The sequence below is a fragment of the Anoplolepis gracilipes genome, chromosome 4, assembly GCF_047496725.1.
Source record: "Anoplolepis gracilipes chromosome 4, ASM4749672v1, whole genome shotgun sequence".
Taxonomy (NCBI): Eukaryota; Metazoa; Arthropoda; class Insecta; order Hymenoptera; family Formicidae; genus Anoplolepis; species Anoplolepis gracilipes.
In genome coordinates this window covers 13,107,656-13,126,585 of record NC_132973.1, presented here as the reverse complement: position 1 = coordinate 13,126,585, position 18,930 = coordinate 13,107,656, and the positions used below count along the sequence as shown (strand labels likewise).

The 18,930-nt window shown below is 34.5% G+C and overlaps 1 protein-coding gene across 12 annotated transcripts in view; it reads right to left on the bottom strand.

Moving 5' to 3' along the window:
• LOC140664565 (cyclic nucleotide-gated channel alpha-3) overlaps positions 1-18,930 on the bottom strand; it is a 159,601-nt gene that overhangs the window by 7,523 nt on the left and 133,148 nt on the right. For 9 of the 12 annotated variants that reach the window (XM_072889753.1, XM_072889755.1, XM_072889758.1 and 6 more), the window contains 4 exons: positions 13,580-13,720; positions 9,246-9,398; positions 7,259-7,408; positions 1,978-2,145 (listed from right to left, as the gene is read on the bottom strand). In XM_072889753.1, coding sequence (XP_072745854.1) covers positions 1,978-2,145; positions 7,259-7,408; positions 9,246-9,398; positions 13,580-13,720 — 612 coding nt within the window. The remainder of the gene's footprint in view (positions 1-1,977; positions 2,146-7,258; positions 7,409-9,245; positions 9,399-13,579; positions 13,721-18,930) is intronic. The other 3 variants (XM_072889757.1, XM_072889756.1, XM_072889759.1) reach the window with 3 other exon arrangements.

Here is an 18,930-nt window from a genome sequence, read left to right as displayed (position 1 = left end):
GAGCATGGCACCGTTACGGAGAACTGCGGTAAAACATTAGTACAGTCGCTTTTCCCTTGTAGTTTTGAAAGAAAAAGGGATGGAATTATTCTCTTCATAGTTGAATAAAGTCTAAGCAGGCAAGGTTAAGAAAAAAAGAAATTATTTTTCTTTGCAAAAAATGTAAACGATAATAGCATATGATAAGGTTGTTGCAACACCGTTTTTACATCCGTAATAATATGAAGATCCACAAATAATATGAAGATGATGGAAAGTGTTAAAAATTGTTTGTATTGACACATCTCTTCACGTGACATTACGTGACATTTTATCTTTCTATTATTGATATATTTTTCTCGTCTAAATGCCATTTATTTTTCGAAAACATTCCCTAGAAGAGAAGTCTTCAAAAACTGACTTTTCATATGTGACATTCCACGTTATACGATCGTTGCGTTTACAGAAGAAACGAGAGGGGATAGGAAAAGTACCGTGAGCAATTTTTCAGCAAAAATAGAGGTCGAAAAGAATGTTTTGAACGACGGATTTTTTTTTTAAATAAAAGGCGAGCGATGAGAGAGACGTTGATAGTATATAGCCCTCGAGGCAAGTCAACTCATGGTGTACACGATCTCTTTTAGGCGCGTGCATGTATTTTACCACAGTCTCGTCACAAAACCCGAAAGAGATAAAGAAAGAAAATGGAAAAAAAAAGACTATCTTTTCATTATTCCTTAATGTCATATTTCATTATATAATATAAAAATTACAGTTACGTAGAGTGAAAGATGAGAAAATTAATCTTGATCGGATAAAATTAAATAAAGAGTTAATTCAATCTCTTATCAATAAAATTCAAGCAAAAGTTAATCAAAAGATAAAAGGTTCGCGAAAGTTAGTTATTCATTATGATTCGATTTTAATTGAAAAGCAAGAAATTTAAAAATATATTTGAAGGATTGCTTATCTCGCAGACTGAAAATTCAATTGGAATAAAATTTGACTACACAAATAAAATGTTTCTTATCGGCGATGTAACTTGGTTCGTATCGAGTAGTTGAAGTGAATCAATACGAATTTCGCGATAGCAGCTATGTCAGACATCTTCAAAGATGTCGAATCGAATCTGATGCAGTTTAACTACCTTGAAACGTCGCGCGAGGGTACAATATATCCGCTTCAAAGCATCTTTAACTACTGTCATATTATACGCGCCCGAAACTACAATCGAGTGTTCCACGTCGGTTCATTCGTTAATGCGCCATGCTAGCGACGAGAGCGTATCTTGATGGAATCCCTCCATTCTCTCCATCTCGGTTCAAAGTTCTGCGAATGGCATCCGCGCCCTGAAGAACTTGCCTTGTGCCGAGGGCACGTAAACTTCCGCACGTCTAGCTATTTTAACGACGATAACGAGGAAAGTTTCAGGCATTCGCGGTGTTTCGGTCGCACGCCAAGCAACTCGCAAGATGCGACACGTTTGCTGTCGAATTCGAATCTGTTTCGCGCCACTCTGAACATAAGTGAATTGAAAAGGAGTTTTCAGCGTGATTTCCCAGACGTGATACGTTTCGCAGACTTAATTTGCAAGAGTAATCTTTGATTCGACGAGACATTTATATTTAAAATATAATAGCAATGGGCAAAGAAGTATAAAAGATTTCCAAAGTTGGAACAACCTTCTAATCGGCTAATTTGACAAGAAAGAATCTTATAAATTGGTTTTTTTTATTATCTTCTAATTTAAATCTAATTTAATTAACAATTGTGTCCAATTTGTCTAATTTATCGGTCGCTCTTATTAGTAAAAGTCTGGTGAATATTAAAGATAGTTTTGACAAACTTTTCAATTTTTCACGCAAGAATTTTGAAGGTCCCAACCAGACATTACAAAGGATACCTCATCGAGCTTCTTCATCGCTGTTAAGGAGATATATGATAACTGTTTGTATACTTGATGCGCACAAGAACGGAGACGAGACAGGTTTGACTCACCTTTCTCCAGAGGGGCTCTCTTGTACTTCTCCAACCTCTTGACAGCGATGGCTTCTAGGCGTACCCTGGCAGCTGGATACTCCTTGAGCACGTCCCACATATCCTTCTTGCTGAGGACGAAGAGGTCCGAGTAGCCGACCGAGCGCACGCTGGCTGTTCGCCGGTTACCTGCGTCGATGTAGCCATTTATTGGTTATCGGGATGCATCAAGCTTTCTTATGTAACCGCGCACGTGATCGATCTGTGTCGATCTGTATTCGTCGCATTCTATAGCAGATTCGCTGTGTTGCCGATTAATTCAATCAATCCGGAGATACACGTGTTCCGATTGTACGCCCGATACGATTACGCGCGTAAACTTTCTTTCATTCAACAATTTTTTTATGTCGTCCTACATAAGCTCTGTAAAAGCTATGTTCAGATTCGATAAATCTATGTTAATCCGATTAAATCGTTGGCTCGTATTTCCGGCTATTTAACAGAGATGTTTCATCGTCTGGCGTTTGTCCGTTGATAAATAATAATGATTGATAATAATAGGTATGAATTAATTGTTGCACGGTTTATTGTATTTATCGGATGTTTTTTTTTTTTCGTATTTTTTCGCGGTATTAAATGCAGTATTTTTGGTCTTTTTTCTGCACGCGAGGAAAACTAAACTCGTTCAAAAACTATACCAATAAAGTAGTTTGTGCAATGTGACAATTATGCAACCGAGCCATTATTTGCAACTTTAATTGGTGTCAACGATATTTTATATACCAACGTGTAAAAGAAACGCATAATTAACGAGGTAATTGTTTTAGACAGACATTCAAAACACGAACAATAACTCACGAGCCAGGTAAACTTTATATATTTCCAAGGAAGATTTAACCGTTAGATAAATGTTACGTTTGGAAGTCTCGCTTCATTAGTATGCTACGAATGCACCTGAGTCGTAATACAAATCGTAATAATTAAGCTAAGGCGACGGAGAACTCTACCGTTGATTGAAAATTATGCTTTCGTATTTGTATGTGTATATCTTTACTGTAATTGTAGTATCCGGCATGCGTTTCTCTCTATCACGAAGGGAATTATAAATAGCTTCCACAACTCGCGTCATATATTATTCAGAAAGTTTTACGTCTTGAATGCAACGGAACCTGCTTCATCCGCTTTCGGTCAAATATATCGTAACGCGCTTAGAAACGTTAAGAAAAAAGTTTGTACATATATATATATACATACACAACAATTGTAATTATTACAATTATATTTTTTGTCATAACAAAAAATTGAGAGAATATAAATTTTCTTTCCATATTTCTAAAATATTTGAATTACTTATTTAAGTAACTCTTTCCTCTGCGAGTATATTCCGATATATATTTTCGGACTTTAAACTATGATTTTGTTTTTCAAAATCTTGAAACACGTATTAGATAAAATTTTGTCGATATTTTTAATATTCTAACAAAATACATTATTATTCGATTGTTCATTTAAGTAACAATTTTACGTTTTTTACGGAAAGTCGGAAGAATAAGCTTTGACGATATGTTTTCACGAAAATACGGATGCAAGCGGACGTGCAGGTTTTACCTCGTGATATATCGTACATTTTAATAATAAATGTATATCAAAATGTTTGCTGCAATTTTTTTCGGCAATAATCTCTTCTTCAGTTCTATTCTATCAGTATGCATCGTAAGATGCATTGCCCTGCTGTTATATATAATATTAATAGGCAATATGCAATGGACAATATAACGTATATATTGATGCTTGATAGCGAATATATGTATACTGCTCAAGGAAGATAGTCTATTTTGCCTTTCACTGTTAATTTCCCCTCTTTTTTTATGTACACATGTATTTAAATAATTAATAATGAAGATAAAATGATAAAATAGACTATTTTCCTTCATGGATAGAGAGAAGATCAAAATAAGTTCAAAATAGATCTGGTGTTTGAAAAGTTAAATTAAGATAGAGGATGCCAGAAACTACCATAATCAAATTGTATGTGTATACATACATATGTATATATATATATAGGTATATAAATATATGTGATAATATAATTGGCGGATCCGAATGCAGGTCAATATATCCGTATACGAAATTAGCACGCATCACAGCAGTAAATTACAATCATCAATAATAGCCTAAGTCAGGTAGAATAATGGTGACAAACTGTGAGAAAGATATGTGAACAGTGCAATGAATAGTAATATGGTAATATCGCATGAAAATGGAAATGAATCGTAGAAAGCATTTGTAAATGATGATCGAGCGTATATAATCGTAATTTTTATGGACGATCAAAACCCATTTATGTTAGAGCTAACAATAAATCAATAGTATGAGCTATAAATAATGCGAAATATTTTGGCGCTACTGATTTATAAGCAAACGCAAGCCTGAGCCTTTTTTTTTACAAATGCCATTCTTCAATTATTACAGATACGTAACAATTAATAAATATGCAAATGATATAATAAAACATGTGACAATCCCAGCGTGTCGTGGCAGCACCGATTGTGAGAATTAAAGACATGATGCTGAAAAGGGCGAGACTAAAATCTGAATTGATCCAGAGTTCTAAGCCATTTCTTCTAATAATAGAACTACAAAAGCGAAATAGAAATTATGTGTGTGTGAGCGCGCGCGCGTGCACACGAGAATGACTAAAAATATATATTTTTCATCAAAATTTTATCGACCGGTACGCCTCGCGAGAAGCTGGCTCCCCATCTACTGTTTCGTTCGACTGACGCACCTATATGTATTTTCGAATAAAAAAAAAAAAAAAAAAAAGTAGCTAACAAATAACATCCCCGACGCGTTATCAAACGACAATATAATCTTTTATTTATTTTTAGTCTCTTATTTTTTCTTCTATAAACACAGGTGTCGCCAAAAACTCGCGGTGATCGCGTGAAGTCGTACAAAAAGAAAAAGACGCAATTTAATATTTTACAACGTGCGTCACAATTCAATTGGTCGTTCCGGTCGATCTCATAAAATATAAAATGAAGTACAGTAGCCGTGAGAAAGATTGAAAGTGGAGACTAAAGGGCAATACGTGTCACGGGCCTTGTTCGAGATGCGCCGACGATCTTGCAACGACCTACTCCGCCGCTACTGTGTTTACGTAATTCGATTAAAGTTACTGTTTTTACTGGATAAGCAGATCGGGTTAAAAATTTTAACTTGATGCAAGCATGAGCGAAATTCAAATGCGATTGATATGTTGGCTGAAGCGCCTGCAGAATCCACGGAAATATCTTGGAACGATGAATACCTTGTTATCTACCGTATATGAAAAACTTTTTATACTTCCGTTAATATTGCCTCGTTTTTTGCAGATACAATATAACCGAATAATCGAGTTTGCGTTTGTCGAGAAAATAAGCCAGGACAGCCGCTGGCGTAAACAGGCAAAATTCTTTATCAACTATTAAAAAAAAAGAATAGAGTATTACAAAGAATTAAATTTTTTAAAATTCAATAACATCGCAAAGATCGCGCGCTCCGAAAATATACGAAAAGAAAATTCAATTTAAAGTGGATTAAGATCATTCAAATGGGGCTAAAGTACGCTTCTTATTAATCCAAAGTTTCTTCACGGCGAATGCAACGTTCATTCGAAAAAAAAGTTTTCTGAAAGGAGTTTTGATAGAAGAATATAAAGTTCGTGCCGTTTCCGAGGCGACTCTTTGTACACGTTGACGACCATTGGGCGCTTATTTTTTTTTTTTTCATTTCAGGAGTCATTCGAGATAAAGAAAGAGAAAAAGAAAAAGAAAGTGAGAGAGAGAGAGAGAGAGAAAGTTGGTCCTCGAAAACAAGAATGAGACTGCTATCGATCCCGCACGACGATGTGCACGTGCCGACGGCTTCATCCTGATAGACAGAGGCAATGAGATTGTCGATGCAGAGAAATTGAAGCGATACTTTGCATTGCCAATCTCTTTTCACTCTCGTCAGGGACAAACTCCCGCAAGATGCACAAGTGATTGGGACAAGTGCTTTGAAAGTCGGCTTTTTCTATCACGTCCATTAAATTATTCTAGGGAATATAAACGAAAGAGTAATGTTTTCTTTCTTCTTTGTCAAAGTGCACGCGGCGAATGCGTATACTAACTATTTGAGTTTGCATTAGTCGGCTCTGATTGTTCTCGGGTTATTTGATATATTTTATTACTGTGCATATCAATGATAAAACGCTTAGTGGATTAACTCGTTTGTCTTGATATTTTTTAAATTTATTATATTTTTATTAGAGAGAAAAAGAAATAATTCCGTTTTTTTCATATTTAAAAAGCGATTATTCGATTTCCATTTTACACTTGAATAATGCATGTGAAAAGAGTAAAACTCGATTCAAATAATTAGATTTCACACTAAATTTATGATAAATTCTGTTTGCGACAGATCCAGCGATGATGGGAAAGTATCGCGTACGAGTAACAAAATCGTTCAAAATAGATAATGTAACGTCAATCACAATTAAATTAGAGAAAGCTATATATTCTCTTTATGAAAAGATATTATTGTACTCGTACAAATAGAAAGAATAAAATTTAGCTTATTCCGATGATTTATTTAATATCTATATGTAGTGTGTACACATCTAAATTATGAATTTGAAAATATCCCGGAGTAAATAAAGAAATCTCTCGGCATAAGTTTTTAATAATATAATATTTATCCCGTATCTTGCCTGTCGAAAACAAATATCGAGATTCTCGTAGATAACAAGAAATAATACATCGTTCTCAATTATAAGTGAACAATAATGAGGTATACAATGAGATGCGCAAAGTATATATCAACGTAGAGCTTATTAAAGAAACCTTCAATTCAAATAATTCTTATTCTTCATCGAATCTTTATTACGTATAATCATTTAAAAAAATCTATTCCGGTTTTTTGTTAAATCTTGTTCTTGTTTCTAATGCAAATCTTAAGAATTAATTTCTATTGTTAATTGCTGATATGTATATATATATTTGTTTTTTTTTTTTTTTACGGTGCGAGATCTATACCATGCGGCTGTCGTTGCACGAACGTCAATCGCGATTAAAAGGTGAAGATCGACAAGTGGGACAAGTCTGCCAGAAAAAAGAGAGATAGTGAAAAATTGCTAGAGAGATCGTTTTTAGATCGGCTCATACCGGCTCGACGGCTTGCCCTCTCACAGAGTGGTAAGAACGTGAAACGTGAAAACGTGATCGTGAAAAACGAAGGGGGACAGCTCACGGGCCCCTGGTCCGTTTGGAATATTTACCGCACTCTTTACCTGCAGTCCCCATATTGAGAATGCTGATCTCCCCGAAGTAGGAACCCGCCTTAAGGGTGGCGAGCACCGTCTTCCCGTTGTCGGCCACCACCTGCAGTCGGCCCCTATTCACTATGTACATCTCCTTTCCCACCTCACCTGTAATCACGCAAAAGTCACATCCGATTAATTAATTATTCCTTCCATCGCTTCTTACTCCTCGGTGACCAATTTAATCAAGACACTTGCATGTATTTTAATATATTCTTGAAACTCTTGATATAATGAAGCCTAGTATATAATAATATATAATATATAAAAGAACAATATCATATTTTCATTTTAAAAGAGAAAAAATTTATGAATGCACTTGATATGAAATCCAACTTTTTATTCATGTTTTTTATGAATCTATGAAAAATAATCAGCTCTCAGTGCCTCATTAGTCGGAGTATTGCAACCGTCGATGTATTTCAAGATATACAATGAAAGCTAGTATATGTATATGTCTGTATATACTATATAATAATAGTGCTCGTATTATTATCCCCACATGACTACCACCACTGTTAACCGTGACATATCTCTCGGTGTAGAAACAAGAAAAAACAAAATGGAATAATAGTAAGAGCTTATTAAGATTTTAACATGCACGTATAATCCAGTCATTATCTTTTTTTTTTTCAAGATTAAAAGAGAGAAATAATATGTAAAACGTAAAAATTTATCAACTATTAGAGAGAAAAATTGACTTTAAAAGAAGTATCAACGCTCGTGACACGCAAACAGAGAGAAAGAGAAAGGAACTGGCGTTGGTTGTCAGACAAGTAGTAATGGTACGTCATAATTCCGACCATAATCGCGCGACGTGATACGCGAGGAGTAAAGTTACCCATCAAAGAGAAGACATTGCTCATTGGAAGGAATAACCATTGCATTCGCGGGTACATACGGTGGTAGTTTTACTAGCGATAAAAAAATCCATCACGAGAAGGCAAAGTGAACGAAAGACAAAGAAATGATTCGGTTCTCGATATTCGTGTTTTTTCGCTATTCGATGCTTTTATGCGCTATCAATATATTCAGGGATATAGCTGAGTTAAAAAAAAAATATATATATATACATATATGTTTATATATTTTCTAAAAAAATTCTGGAAAAAAGTTCCAAGTAGATATCTTGATATCAAAAAAACAATTGCTTTCTGAACATAAATAATCGGGAATCGTTTCGCAAGGCAGATATAAGTAAAAAAAATTTCTTTCACATTTCACAATATTAAAGAATACTTTATGATTATGACAAATAGAAACATAAATTGGTAGAAGCGCCATTTTGTAACGATATATTCAATCTCATTGTATAAAAAGAAAATAGAATTTTAAAGAGCGTTGAGAGAATATTAAACACGATAGGGTCGTCAGAGGATTTACGAACTGATTCTCTGTGCGATATTATACTATACTGAAGTAGCTACGCAGACACGTGTTTCGTTTCCCCGTATTGATACCGAGTGGCAACAGTTACTTCTTCAGCTATAGAATAGAAATATTCACCTTGGCGGGTTTCCGCTTACGCTATTAGTGATGAAAACGGCATAGAAACAGAGAGAGAAAGATAGAGAGTGAGAGAGAACGTACAATCATTTTTCATATCCAGTACATCGTTTGGCGTGTTTCCAACACTACGTTCCCCATAAGCAGAGCACATTGAATTCAGAGGGAGAGATCGAGCGCGCGAGGAGCAAGAAGACTCTGGAGTGTTCTAGGGTTCGTATCCTTGAGGGGCCGTAAACGGAAATGGGCGAGGGTGACGCGTTGCTTTAACCGAAGCGCATTTTTTATATCTAAATTCTAATTTATGGTGTTAATTCTCTTCCCCGGTAAAGTGGAGTATAAGGAGAGTTTGCATAAAACATTCGACCTACCATCCAAGTACTCTTCTCTTTCGAGAGGAAGTAGAGCCTCTCGAAAGAACTATGACCCGAGATCTTACCTTTGCGGCAGATGTAGTCGCCGGGTGAGAAGAGAACGGGCCGTAATCGCAGCACCAGCTCGCACAGGAAACCAGCCTCCGTGTTCTGGAAGATTTCGACCCTCCTCAGTGTATCCAGGTGCACGTTTATCGCGATTTCTGCCTTCAGCTTATCTGCAATGCACGAAAGGAATGAGAATTAATACGCGAGAATTAGTACGAGAAAAGAATGTTAAAGACTTAAATTTTTTTTCGAGTGAAAAATACTGGCGAGAAAAAGAGAGCAATTTTTTAAATGCCAAATATATTAAGAATATAATATATACCCAATGTAATATAAAAAGAAAAAAAAAAATTATTTTTCTAATTAATTTAATAAGATTTAAAAAATTACGATACAGTTTTACACGTATTTCCATTTTTCTCTTTTTTTTGTTAATTTGACATATAAAATTTTTCTTTCTCGATAATAAAAATTTTGTGCGGAATAATTTACAGGGTCGCACTCAGCAAAAGTTGCAAAGTGTTAAAAGATTGTTTTTGTTGCGTTATGTTGCACGGCAATTTTAACCTAAAGTTTCTAAGCGGAGCGTAAAACTGTTCTGCAAACAGAGGTGTGTACGTACGCTTTTTTTTTAAGGCAGCGTTTCATTAGCCGGAGACATTTCGTTGAACTTATCATTTACAAGATATGAGGATCCAAAAAACTTGTTTGTTACAATTAGAAGGTACACATTTTTACAATCTCGTACACTCGTTGCAGAAAAAGGAAATAGCAGAATAATGGAAAATTTGCAGCAGAAATAATGGATAGCAAAGATGTCAAATCGTCGTAAATCGTTTACAGAGCTGTGAGGCATGAAGATAAACATTCCAAGGTTTTATCTCGGGTGTTCGGAAAATACACCGACTTAAATGTACACGTCAATAATACCGCCGAGGTTAACTTTTTACGGGATATTTCATGGATTTATACAAACAATATTTATCATTAGAAATTATCGAAAATGATATCAATTAAAGAAAATTCTATTACAAATATTGACTGTGTAAATCGATTTTTATTATAATTTATTATAACACTAAATAATTATTTCCATAAATAGATAAGATATTTATATTAATTTTTAGAAGTAAGTTTTCCTTATAAAACTAAAACTTCTCTGATTTTAATATCTACATGTTGTTTTCGGGATATATGTATATATATTTCGTGACAAATAATTATTACTCTAAATTATATGTCAGCTAATTATTCGTTTTATTTCGTTTTGAAGCTTGATTATTTTAAATGATACCGACAAACAACTCGGCTCTTGTTACAACTTTGTTTCGCGATACAAATATATTTTCAACTGAAAATTAACGAGTGAATGTGCCTGATTAACTGCGCCTATTGTTATAAAAATCGAGTTATTAATAATTATACACTCCCGTGGCAGTTGTAACGACAGCGTAAAATAAAAAAAAGATCTATGTATATCGACTGTCAAATTGTAGAGCAATATTTACCTCATGAATCTTTAATTAACACAAGTAAAGTTTAGTATTGTTACCATTGTTACTATACAATTAGTAACAACATGTGCCTCGGAAATTGGCAGTTAACCTAGAAGCATGTCGACTGTACAAGTGCACACAACAATATGCTATTTCTAGCGTTATTGTAGTAATACGGGATTAGCGCTAAGTTCCGCAAATTAAGTTCCGTTAATTGTGATTACGCAAGCACAACGTATTGTAAGTATCGGAGCACGTGGCATTTTTTGCCTGTGCAATTTTGTCGTAGGGCGATCGTTAATGCTTCGTTATTAACGCGTAATGTAGCCTAATTGCTCGTCTGGGCGTCGATGTAATCCGATTATTATCGTCGCACAAAAATGTACGTATCGCCTGTTTTGGCATGTATGCTACTTTGATAATTACTAGCTAGACTTATTGTTAAAATAAAATTTTATCATCCTTCACTTATTTTACATTAACAAAAAATTCGAGAACTTTATTAAAAGAAAAAAAAAAAAACGTTTAAAATTTGAAATTAGCAAGCAATTTAATATAAGAAAGTATAAAAATTTCACATTATTTGTTCGCTAAGAAATGTCGATATTATGCGGAAATGTTCGACGTTATTAGTTTCCGATATTATTTTTGAGTCGTTATCGTTCGCGTTTTCAGCCGCATCTCAAACGACGTATACGTGCGAGAATCTTGGCGATATAATAGCCTACAATTTTTCATCTCACACTAATATTCAATTTCAACCCTCCGTTATGCCGTGCATTACACTTGGAGACTTTACAACTCGCGTCTTATGGCAGGTTTATTGCGTCGCGAAATGCGTCGTTCGACGAAACGAAACAGTTTCCAGAATGTTGTCCTGGTGCTCGTTTCTTGCACTCACCGTGGAAATGCGTTTGAAAAGCACATGGCGGTAAAATAATAATGTTCCTTTTCAACAATTCATTCCCTTTTTAACATTCTGCGGTCCAAACCATGTTATGTTAACTATCTCTTTGAATATCGATTCTTTGCCATTAAATAAAGTGATAAATGTGAGTTTAAAAGTAGATTTCTTGCGTATTATAATGACTGTAATAAACCGTTGGATGCAATATATTTTTCTCTTGTTGAAATAAAAAGATTCATAAAGTACTTTTAATGTAATGTAATTTCCGTTCATTTTATTATGGTGATTCTTTTTCATCGTAAGCAGAGTAATTATAATGAAAAAAAGATTGAAAATTTTATCGCTTAATATGTTAATACGATAAAAAAATGTTTATTATGAGCATAGAAAAAAATTAATCGATGTTCTCTCAAAAGCAAAATTTCGATTTTCGACAGTTCACAAAAGCTTAGAGAGAAAACTAAGAATTTTCCTCTTAGCGGGAGTTTGACTTTGCGTTAAGCACTATATATCTGGTGTAATAAATTTCAACGTAAGTCTTCCTATGTGTAGCCCGTAAGTCCTTCTCGTTCCTTCTAAGTTATTCACTTCTGTACACATCGCGCATATTTTATGTTGCATACAGTCTGTCTTATAGTGCATCACGAGCAATAAAATTATTATTACGCTTTATTAGCATTTTGGTAGTAAATTTCGAGCAGTAATATCATTTATCTTCAATAATCGAGTTGTCTTTAACAGTCAGCTTAAAAATATATCCGAATTTTATGCAGGCAATAAAAAACAGTTTCTAAAATTTACGAAGAATAAACATGTAAATGAAACTAGTCATACGCACATTAGTATACATTAACAAAAATACGATTTGAGCAGCAAATATAAATTTATGTTATAAAAACACACATGTATTTTCATAACACTCACATATGCCGTAGTAACAGTAAAGTTCAAGTTTTAGTGTACAATATATTCAACGTACAAAGTAATGGGTTTACGTATTTATTATGCAAATTATAGTCACACGCAAATTTTTTATAAAAACTACCAAGAGGAAAAAACCAAGAGGAAAATTTAATGCAAGGTGAAGAATTAATATCAATTTTTCAATAAGCTGCAAACTTTTAAAGCGTGCATTTTTATTTGCGTCTAGTTGCGAAACAACTTGGTGAAAATTTGCCGTACAAGCGTATTTGCTCTCGCGCGGTTGCATTAAAGGGCGACCGATGTTGGCAACCGTATATATGGTAGCCTGCTTACGTGTCGGTTTGTTCGCATTTTAGTTTGCAGATCCTGCCAGCAGTTGCGAGATCAAATGTTTCCCGTGAAATTATATATGCCAACACAGTCGAAAGGCGGCGATATCATTTCACTGCTGTCCATAAACATTCACCTTGCGTAACTTAGAATCCCCGTTATTTAACTAATAAATTGCAGTTAAAAATGCAAAGTTTTCCGAAGAATTTACACGATGCACAAGTTGCATTAATTATATGTTCCTTGAGTTATAGCCTTATAAAATAGCGCAAAGCTTATTCGCGCACTTGCGTAGATTTTATAATGTGTAGACTTATATAAATATCGTAAAATTATATGATCTCTCGCGCCTCGGGCCAGATTTTCATATATCTCACGTTTATGGAAATAAATCTGCGCCAACATCTGTGCTCTATATTGCATATTAATAAAGATAATTAGAAGTTAAGGACGAGATAAATGATTCATATAAAAATAAATAATTATATTTTTCGTGCGTTAAAACTACATTATTTATTTTGTGTAAATTTCTTATAGTAAAAATTTATGCGCATATTTTCCGCGAATTGCTCCAAATAATAAAACAAGTCGTTCTAAATATATTTTTTAGATGTATCTTTTGTATTTCTTTTTTTTTCTCAATTAATTTATTGCTTTTTTTTTTTTAAATATTAAATATATAACCAAAACTTACCTGGAAGACAACTCACTGCTTTCTCCTCGTCGGAGCACTTCTGCGTCAACCACAAATAATCGAACCATTTGATAACTTTCACCTGCAAATGGTTCGGTACTCTCCTCATCCTCATGTATGTCTTCACACCGTCCAGCTTCGCTGCAACCAATATATAATTGTTTTTATTACAATTTATCTCAAGACAACTCAATGAGGTATATTTGTGAGAGTTCTAATCACGTTCTTTATAGTATCTTTATTTCTTGATTGTTAAATGATGTTTATATAAATTTTGTAATATCTGTCACACGATCGTTCGCATTAAAGCTTAATTCATTATAAGCTAATCACGCATATATGATATCATATATAAACGTTTCCAATTTCAATCAATTATCATTTGAACATCGAAAGCCTCGCATGAAACTATTCTATTTTCCAATTCGCGAACGTGATAGTATGCCATTATATCGCTGAAATGTTCGACAAGAATTAATCTTTGCGGTCGTTTTCGCTTATTAAAGTTGATACAATCAAATATCGACGAGAATGTGGCTTCGCAAACTGTATGTAATGAATTATCGTATTGCAAATGAAAAGAAAGCTTTAGTGACAAATAAAATAATTAAGTTTCCTATAGTATTATAATTTAACAATAATATTCTTTTATTATCAGTTATTATTGTAAATGTATTTTCTATGTTGTTTGAAAATACCTCACTTCTTTGGTTTCATTGAATTAATTATACTGATTAGAGGATTTGTACGAGTAATTTTTTATCGGCAAAGGGCACGTTGCCATCAGTTAATTAAAACGAACGAAGATAGATAGGAACTCTCTTGCACGATCCCCATTCCTTTCCATCTTTCCAACGAGAAGACCATTGCACTGATGCGATTTGTTAATATAGCGATATTGTAACGTATTCCCTGCAATCGCGACACGGGTCGCAGATCAATAGTGACGCAGTCAAACGGAAAACTAAGATACCGTTACAATTTTATGACGATTTTATCTCGGTGCTATATATTCATGTGAATAAATCATTCAATTGCGGCGAGAAAAATTGGAGAAAAAAAATTATCAAAATTAATATCGTTAAATATAATAATAGCGGCGAAAGATAATATTTAAAATATTGAAAAAATGAAAATAGATGAGAAATAACTTTGTAAATAAACAGATAATAAATTAATTAACAGATTAATTAACAGATAATAAATTAATTAATGTTTAATTTTATGCAAAATACGAAATGTCCTGAAGATTTTATAATAATTTTGCTCACAAATAATTCGCAGCTGTAGGTGACATTTTAATTATTATTTCTTTTGTATCGTACTGGCATACAAGTATGTAAAATAAAAAGAAATTGTAATAAATTTCGAAAGAGATGGCCTGATATGTGCCTGTCGTACGGAATGTGTGATGAAATGTAATTTCGTGAGATACGATGTATTTTCACTTGAAAAAGCTGCGTTATGTAGATAGTTTCAGCTAAACTTTTTGATGGCAAACAGCAATTGAGAGAGCAAATATTTTGACAACTTACTATGTAAAAGAAATCGTATTCGTGTCGGATCGTCTAAAGATTCAGTTTCAATTGTAATACAAATATTCAAAAATATATAAAACAAAAGTAGAATAAAATTATACAGAATATGATTATGTTCAGATCATGTAAATAATTTCAACAAAGTTATGATATAATTAGTTTAGTAAATATACAAAAGATGTTATTGTTATAAATTTTGCGTCGCTCACAATGATCTTCAACAAAGATGATATAATAATTCTCTAAATACGATGTAAAGATATTATCACTAAATTTCGTGTATTACGTTTTAAGAATCTATAAATATAGGTATAAGTGAATGAAGAATGTATATCAAGAAACGAAACGTCAAACTGTCTCCGAATGCCAATTTCTCTCCTAACGTTAAATATTCAATCATCGATATTCAATCGAGCAAGCAAAGAGTAATGGAACCAATAAGGGGGAACGCGTTTCTTTGTCAGATTACGTTGAGCGACTGCGTTCAATGAATATGAATACATCTGCACTCGTGCGTTCGTCTTTTCGTATAGATCATATCTTATGATTTATATATGTTAAAATAAAGTTATTTTTTCGTATAAAAAGTGTATTAATAATCAAGGACTTTAAATTATTATTAATATTATTTTAAAACTGTATATATTATATAATCCAATTCAAATTTTAAATACACCGAAGAGGTAAACTCCATTATAAAATCTCAATCTCTGTGTGTACTTTAGATGCACATAAATAATCTTTATAATACATAGGTATATAAAACTTTCAATCAAGTTTAATCGAGTATAATTTAAATTTTATAAAGTATATTTTTTGCCTCTCCTGAGAGAGTGTATCAAGTTTCCGAACTTGGCCGCTTTTTCGTTTCAGCTGCTCAAATGTTAATGCACGACGCGGTCCAAGGATCCGCAGTGCGGAGTTCACTGCAGCGATCTAACTTTTTCCGTACAACGGCATAGTCGTCGTTTCGGGAAGTTGCCGTTCCGGGATCGCAGATCAATCTCCGATATACACCTGCAAGGTAATCAATCCCGTGGTATCTGCCGGACTGGGTTGTGATTCAGGCGGAATCCCCGCGAACGGATACGAACGGGCGCAATCCGGAATTGGCCGAAAATGGATATAACGGGGACGCCGAGCTGGCTGGCTTCACCTCACTTGAGTGACAAGGAAGAGGGGTGGTTTCTATCGGAAATGGGCTTCCAGCCCATGTCCGACGGTTCGTGCCCGCTTCGAGCGTTTCTCGGGGATGGCGCAATTTAACTTATTCCCGTTTCTCTTGCGCGCCTCGCGTCTCGCTGCCGGGCTTCGTTCCGGGATGGTACAATCCGGAATGAGGACGGGCTACAGAGAGAGACCAACATTGATAATATATACAGCAGCCCGATTCGGCCGATGGAACGATCAAAGGAGCGAGAGGGCACCCTTGGCTGTGATCCAACCGCGCGATACTCCCTCTTCGATTATTTTTCAAACGGGTTCGTCGAACCGTGTCTGGGCATCGAGGTTTGCGAGGATAGCGTCCCTTGGTGGGGATGTAAAGTTACATTCGGACGATGTCCTTTTTGGAACGCTTTTGCGCAAGCGGAACTCACCGTATAAAATATCAAAACCGTATGAGATATCACGTCTTCGACACTGAGATTTTTACGTTCGTGTAATGTCAATGAGTTTATTTTTTGCCGTTACAAGTATGGAAAACGTATTTATCTATAGTCTCTAATAAATTATATTGATCGTATGTAACATTGAAATTTTGGAGAATTGAAATAGATTATCAATTTTTTTTTCTAGAAATTACTATATTTTTTACACATACATATTTCCTAAAATTATATGTATTTGTATTTGTTTATAGTTATGTATCATTCTGAGAATTTGTGCAGAAATACGCTCTAAATTAATGTAAATTTATATATATATTATATTGGACTGTATGTGTTAATAATATGTATGTTAATAACTAATTACTTACTATTAATATATTAATTAATATTACTTATTATTAAATAATTATGCTATTCCACGGTATTCGCTTCCAGAGAATTATTGATAATAAATATTACAATGAAATATTCAACAATATTTGGAATCTACAGTTTTATTTTATTTGTAAGTTTATATTAATTTTTTTCTTCATCACTTTAAAGAAATGAAAGAATGACATTGCGTATGAAAATGAGACGCATTGAAATCGTGCATCAACGTGGAAACGAACGTAAAAGTCTTTCGCTGCATACTTAATGATGGAACTTTCAAATGTCTTAAAGTCTTAAAGGGTAATGAAGAGAGATTCGCGCGTCGGTACGAGATCAAAGCATTGTGATAATTTCTGGCTCGTTTCCAGCTCTGTTAAGAGAACAGAGAAGTCACGCTTATTTCGCGCCAAAGAGAGTTTCTACCGACACGATAAATAGCTATTGTACCCTGAAAATAATCATATCTTTCAAAAGAAATTTAACTAATTTCTATTATCTCTAAAATATTACAAAAGTTTTGCATAACGTTCCATCATGTCGCAATCAAATAATCAAACTTTATAGAAAAATCAGATATCAATTTGTCAAGAAATGAAGATGCTAGGAAAAATATTAACAATAAGTAGAAAAAGCGTCTACGCGCGTGTGAAAAATCTTGTAAGAAAAGATATATATGAAAAGAATGTAATTATCAATTGCATGCGCATGATTCGCGAGTAATTCTCCCTCTTTTTCCGAGAAATTCGCAAATTTTCCTTGAAAAATTACTACATTTTTTTTTTGTTCTTTTCCTCTTGTCAGTTCTGACTCTGATCCCTAAACGACGTGCCGACGTTGTCTGTCCAAACGCGCAACCTGAAACTGACAGTTGGAGACGAGGTTCCGGAAGATCGATGGATCCTCGAGACGCGGTCTTAACGACCTTGTTCCATGTTACCGATAGCTTCTACCGGAACGTCATTACTTTCCTTTCAGTCCACTCGATCAAGGCACTCCCTCTAATGAACGGCATCTGTAAATGGTTTGCACGTAATAAAAGAAAGACACCGCGCAGACTGTTCGTGTTATTCCCATAAATCATCACAAACGATGAAGAAATATAACTACGGTTATTGCTATTTCTATAGAATTAATTTAGTTGCTCCTGTAGTCAACATAAATTCCATTAAGCCTGAGTCTTTTGTCACAATATCATTTATGAGTCCCTCGCTTCGTTTCTGATTGCCGTGTCACCGTCGAACATCGCGCTGATCCCTGCTTGTCCAAAAAATATGATCGTTATATGAGTTTCGCCGAAGCTTGTTCAATCAAATAAAAATAAAAATAAAAAAAAATATATATCCGACAGATTGCACGTTCTCGCAGCTTAATAAGGTGTGCACTCGCCAAATATTAAACGAGAGCAATTATATTGGCTGGTGAAGGGAGTTTGCTGCAAGCCTTTGCGAATCGCTTTTGCTTTTGCTTTCCGCCGCATGCCGACGGGTGTATTGCGCCCTGGAGCGGATTAATTTTCGTGAAAGTCTCCCGGCCCAATTAATGGCGAAACACCGCCTCGTTAATTATCCCGAATTCTGAACGAGCGCGCGTCATGCAAACGCGAGTTACCCTATTAGCTAGACTTTCTCTCCTCATTGTTAGCGCAAGAAATGCGATATTCTGTAGCTTGATAGATTTACATCGATGTGCTTCAGGCAATTCTTTCACGGCTCGAATTTCCGTGCTTTTTTCGCAATTATTATACAAACCACCCGCGCGCAAGTATAATATTATACCTTTTCCTCACACAACACGTTCAGTTTCGAAACAATCGTCACGGATTCTTTCGGAA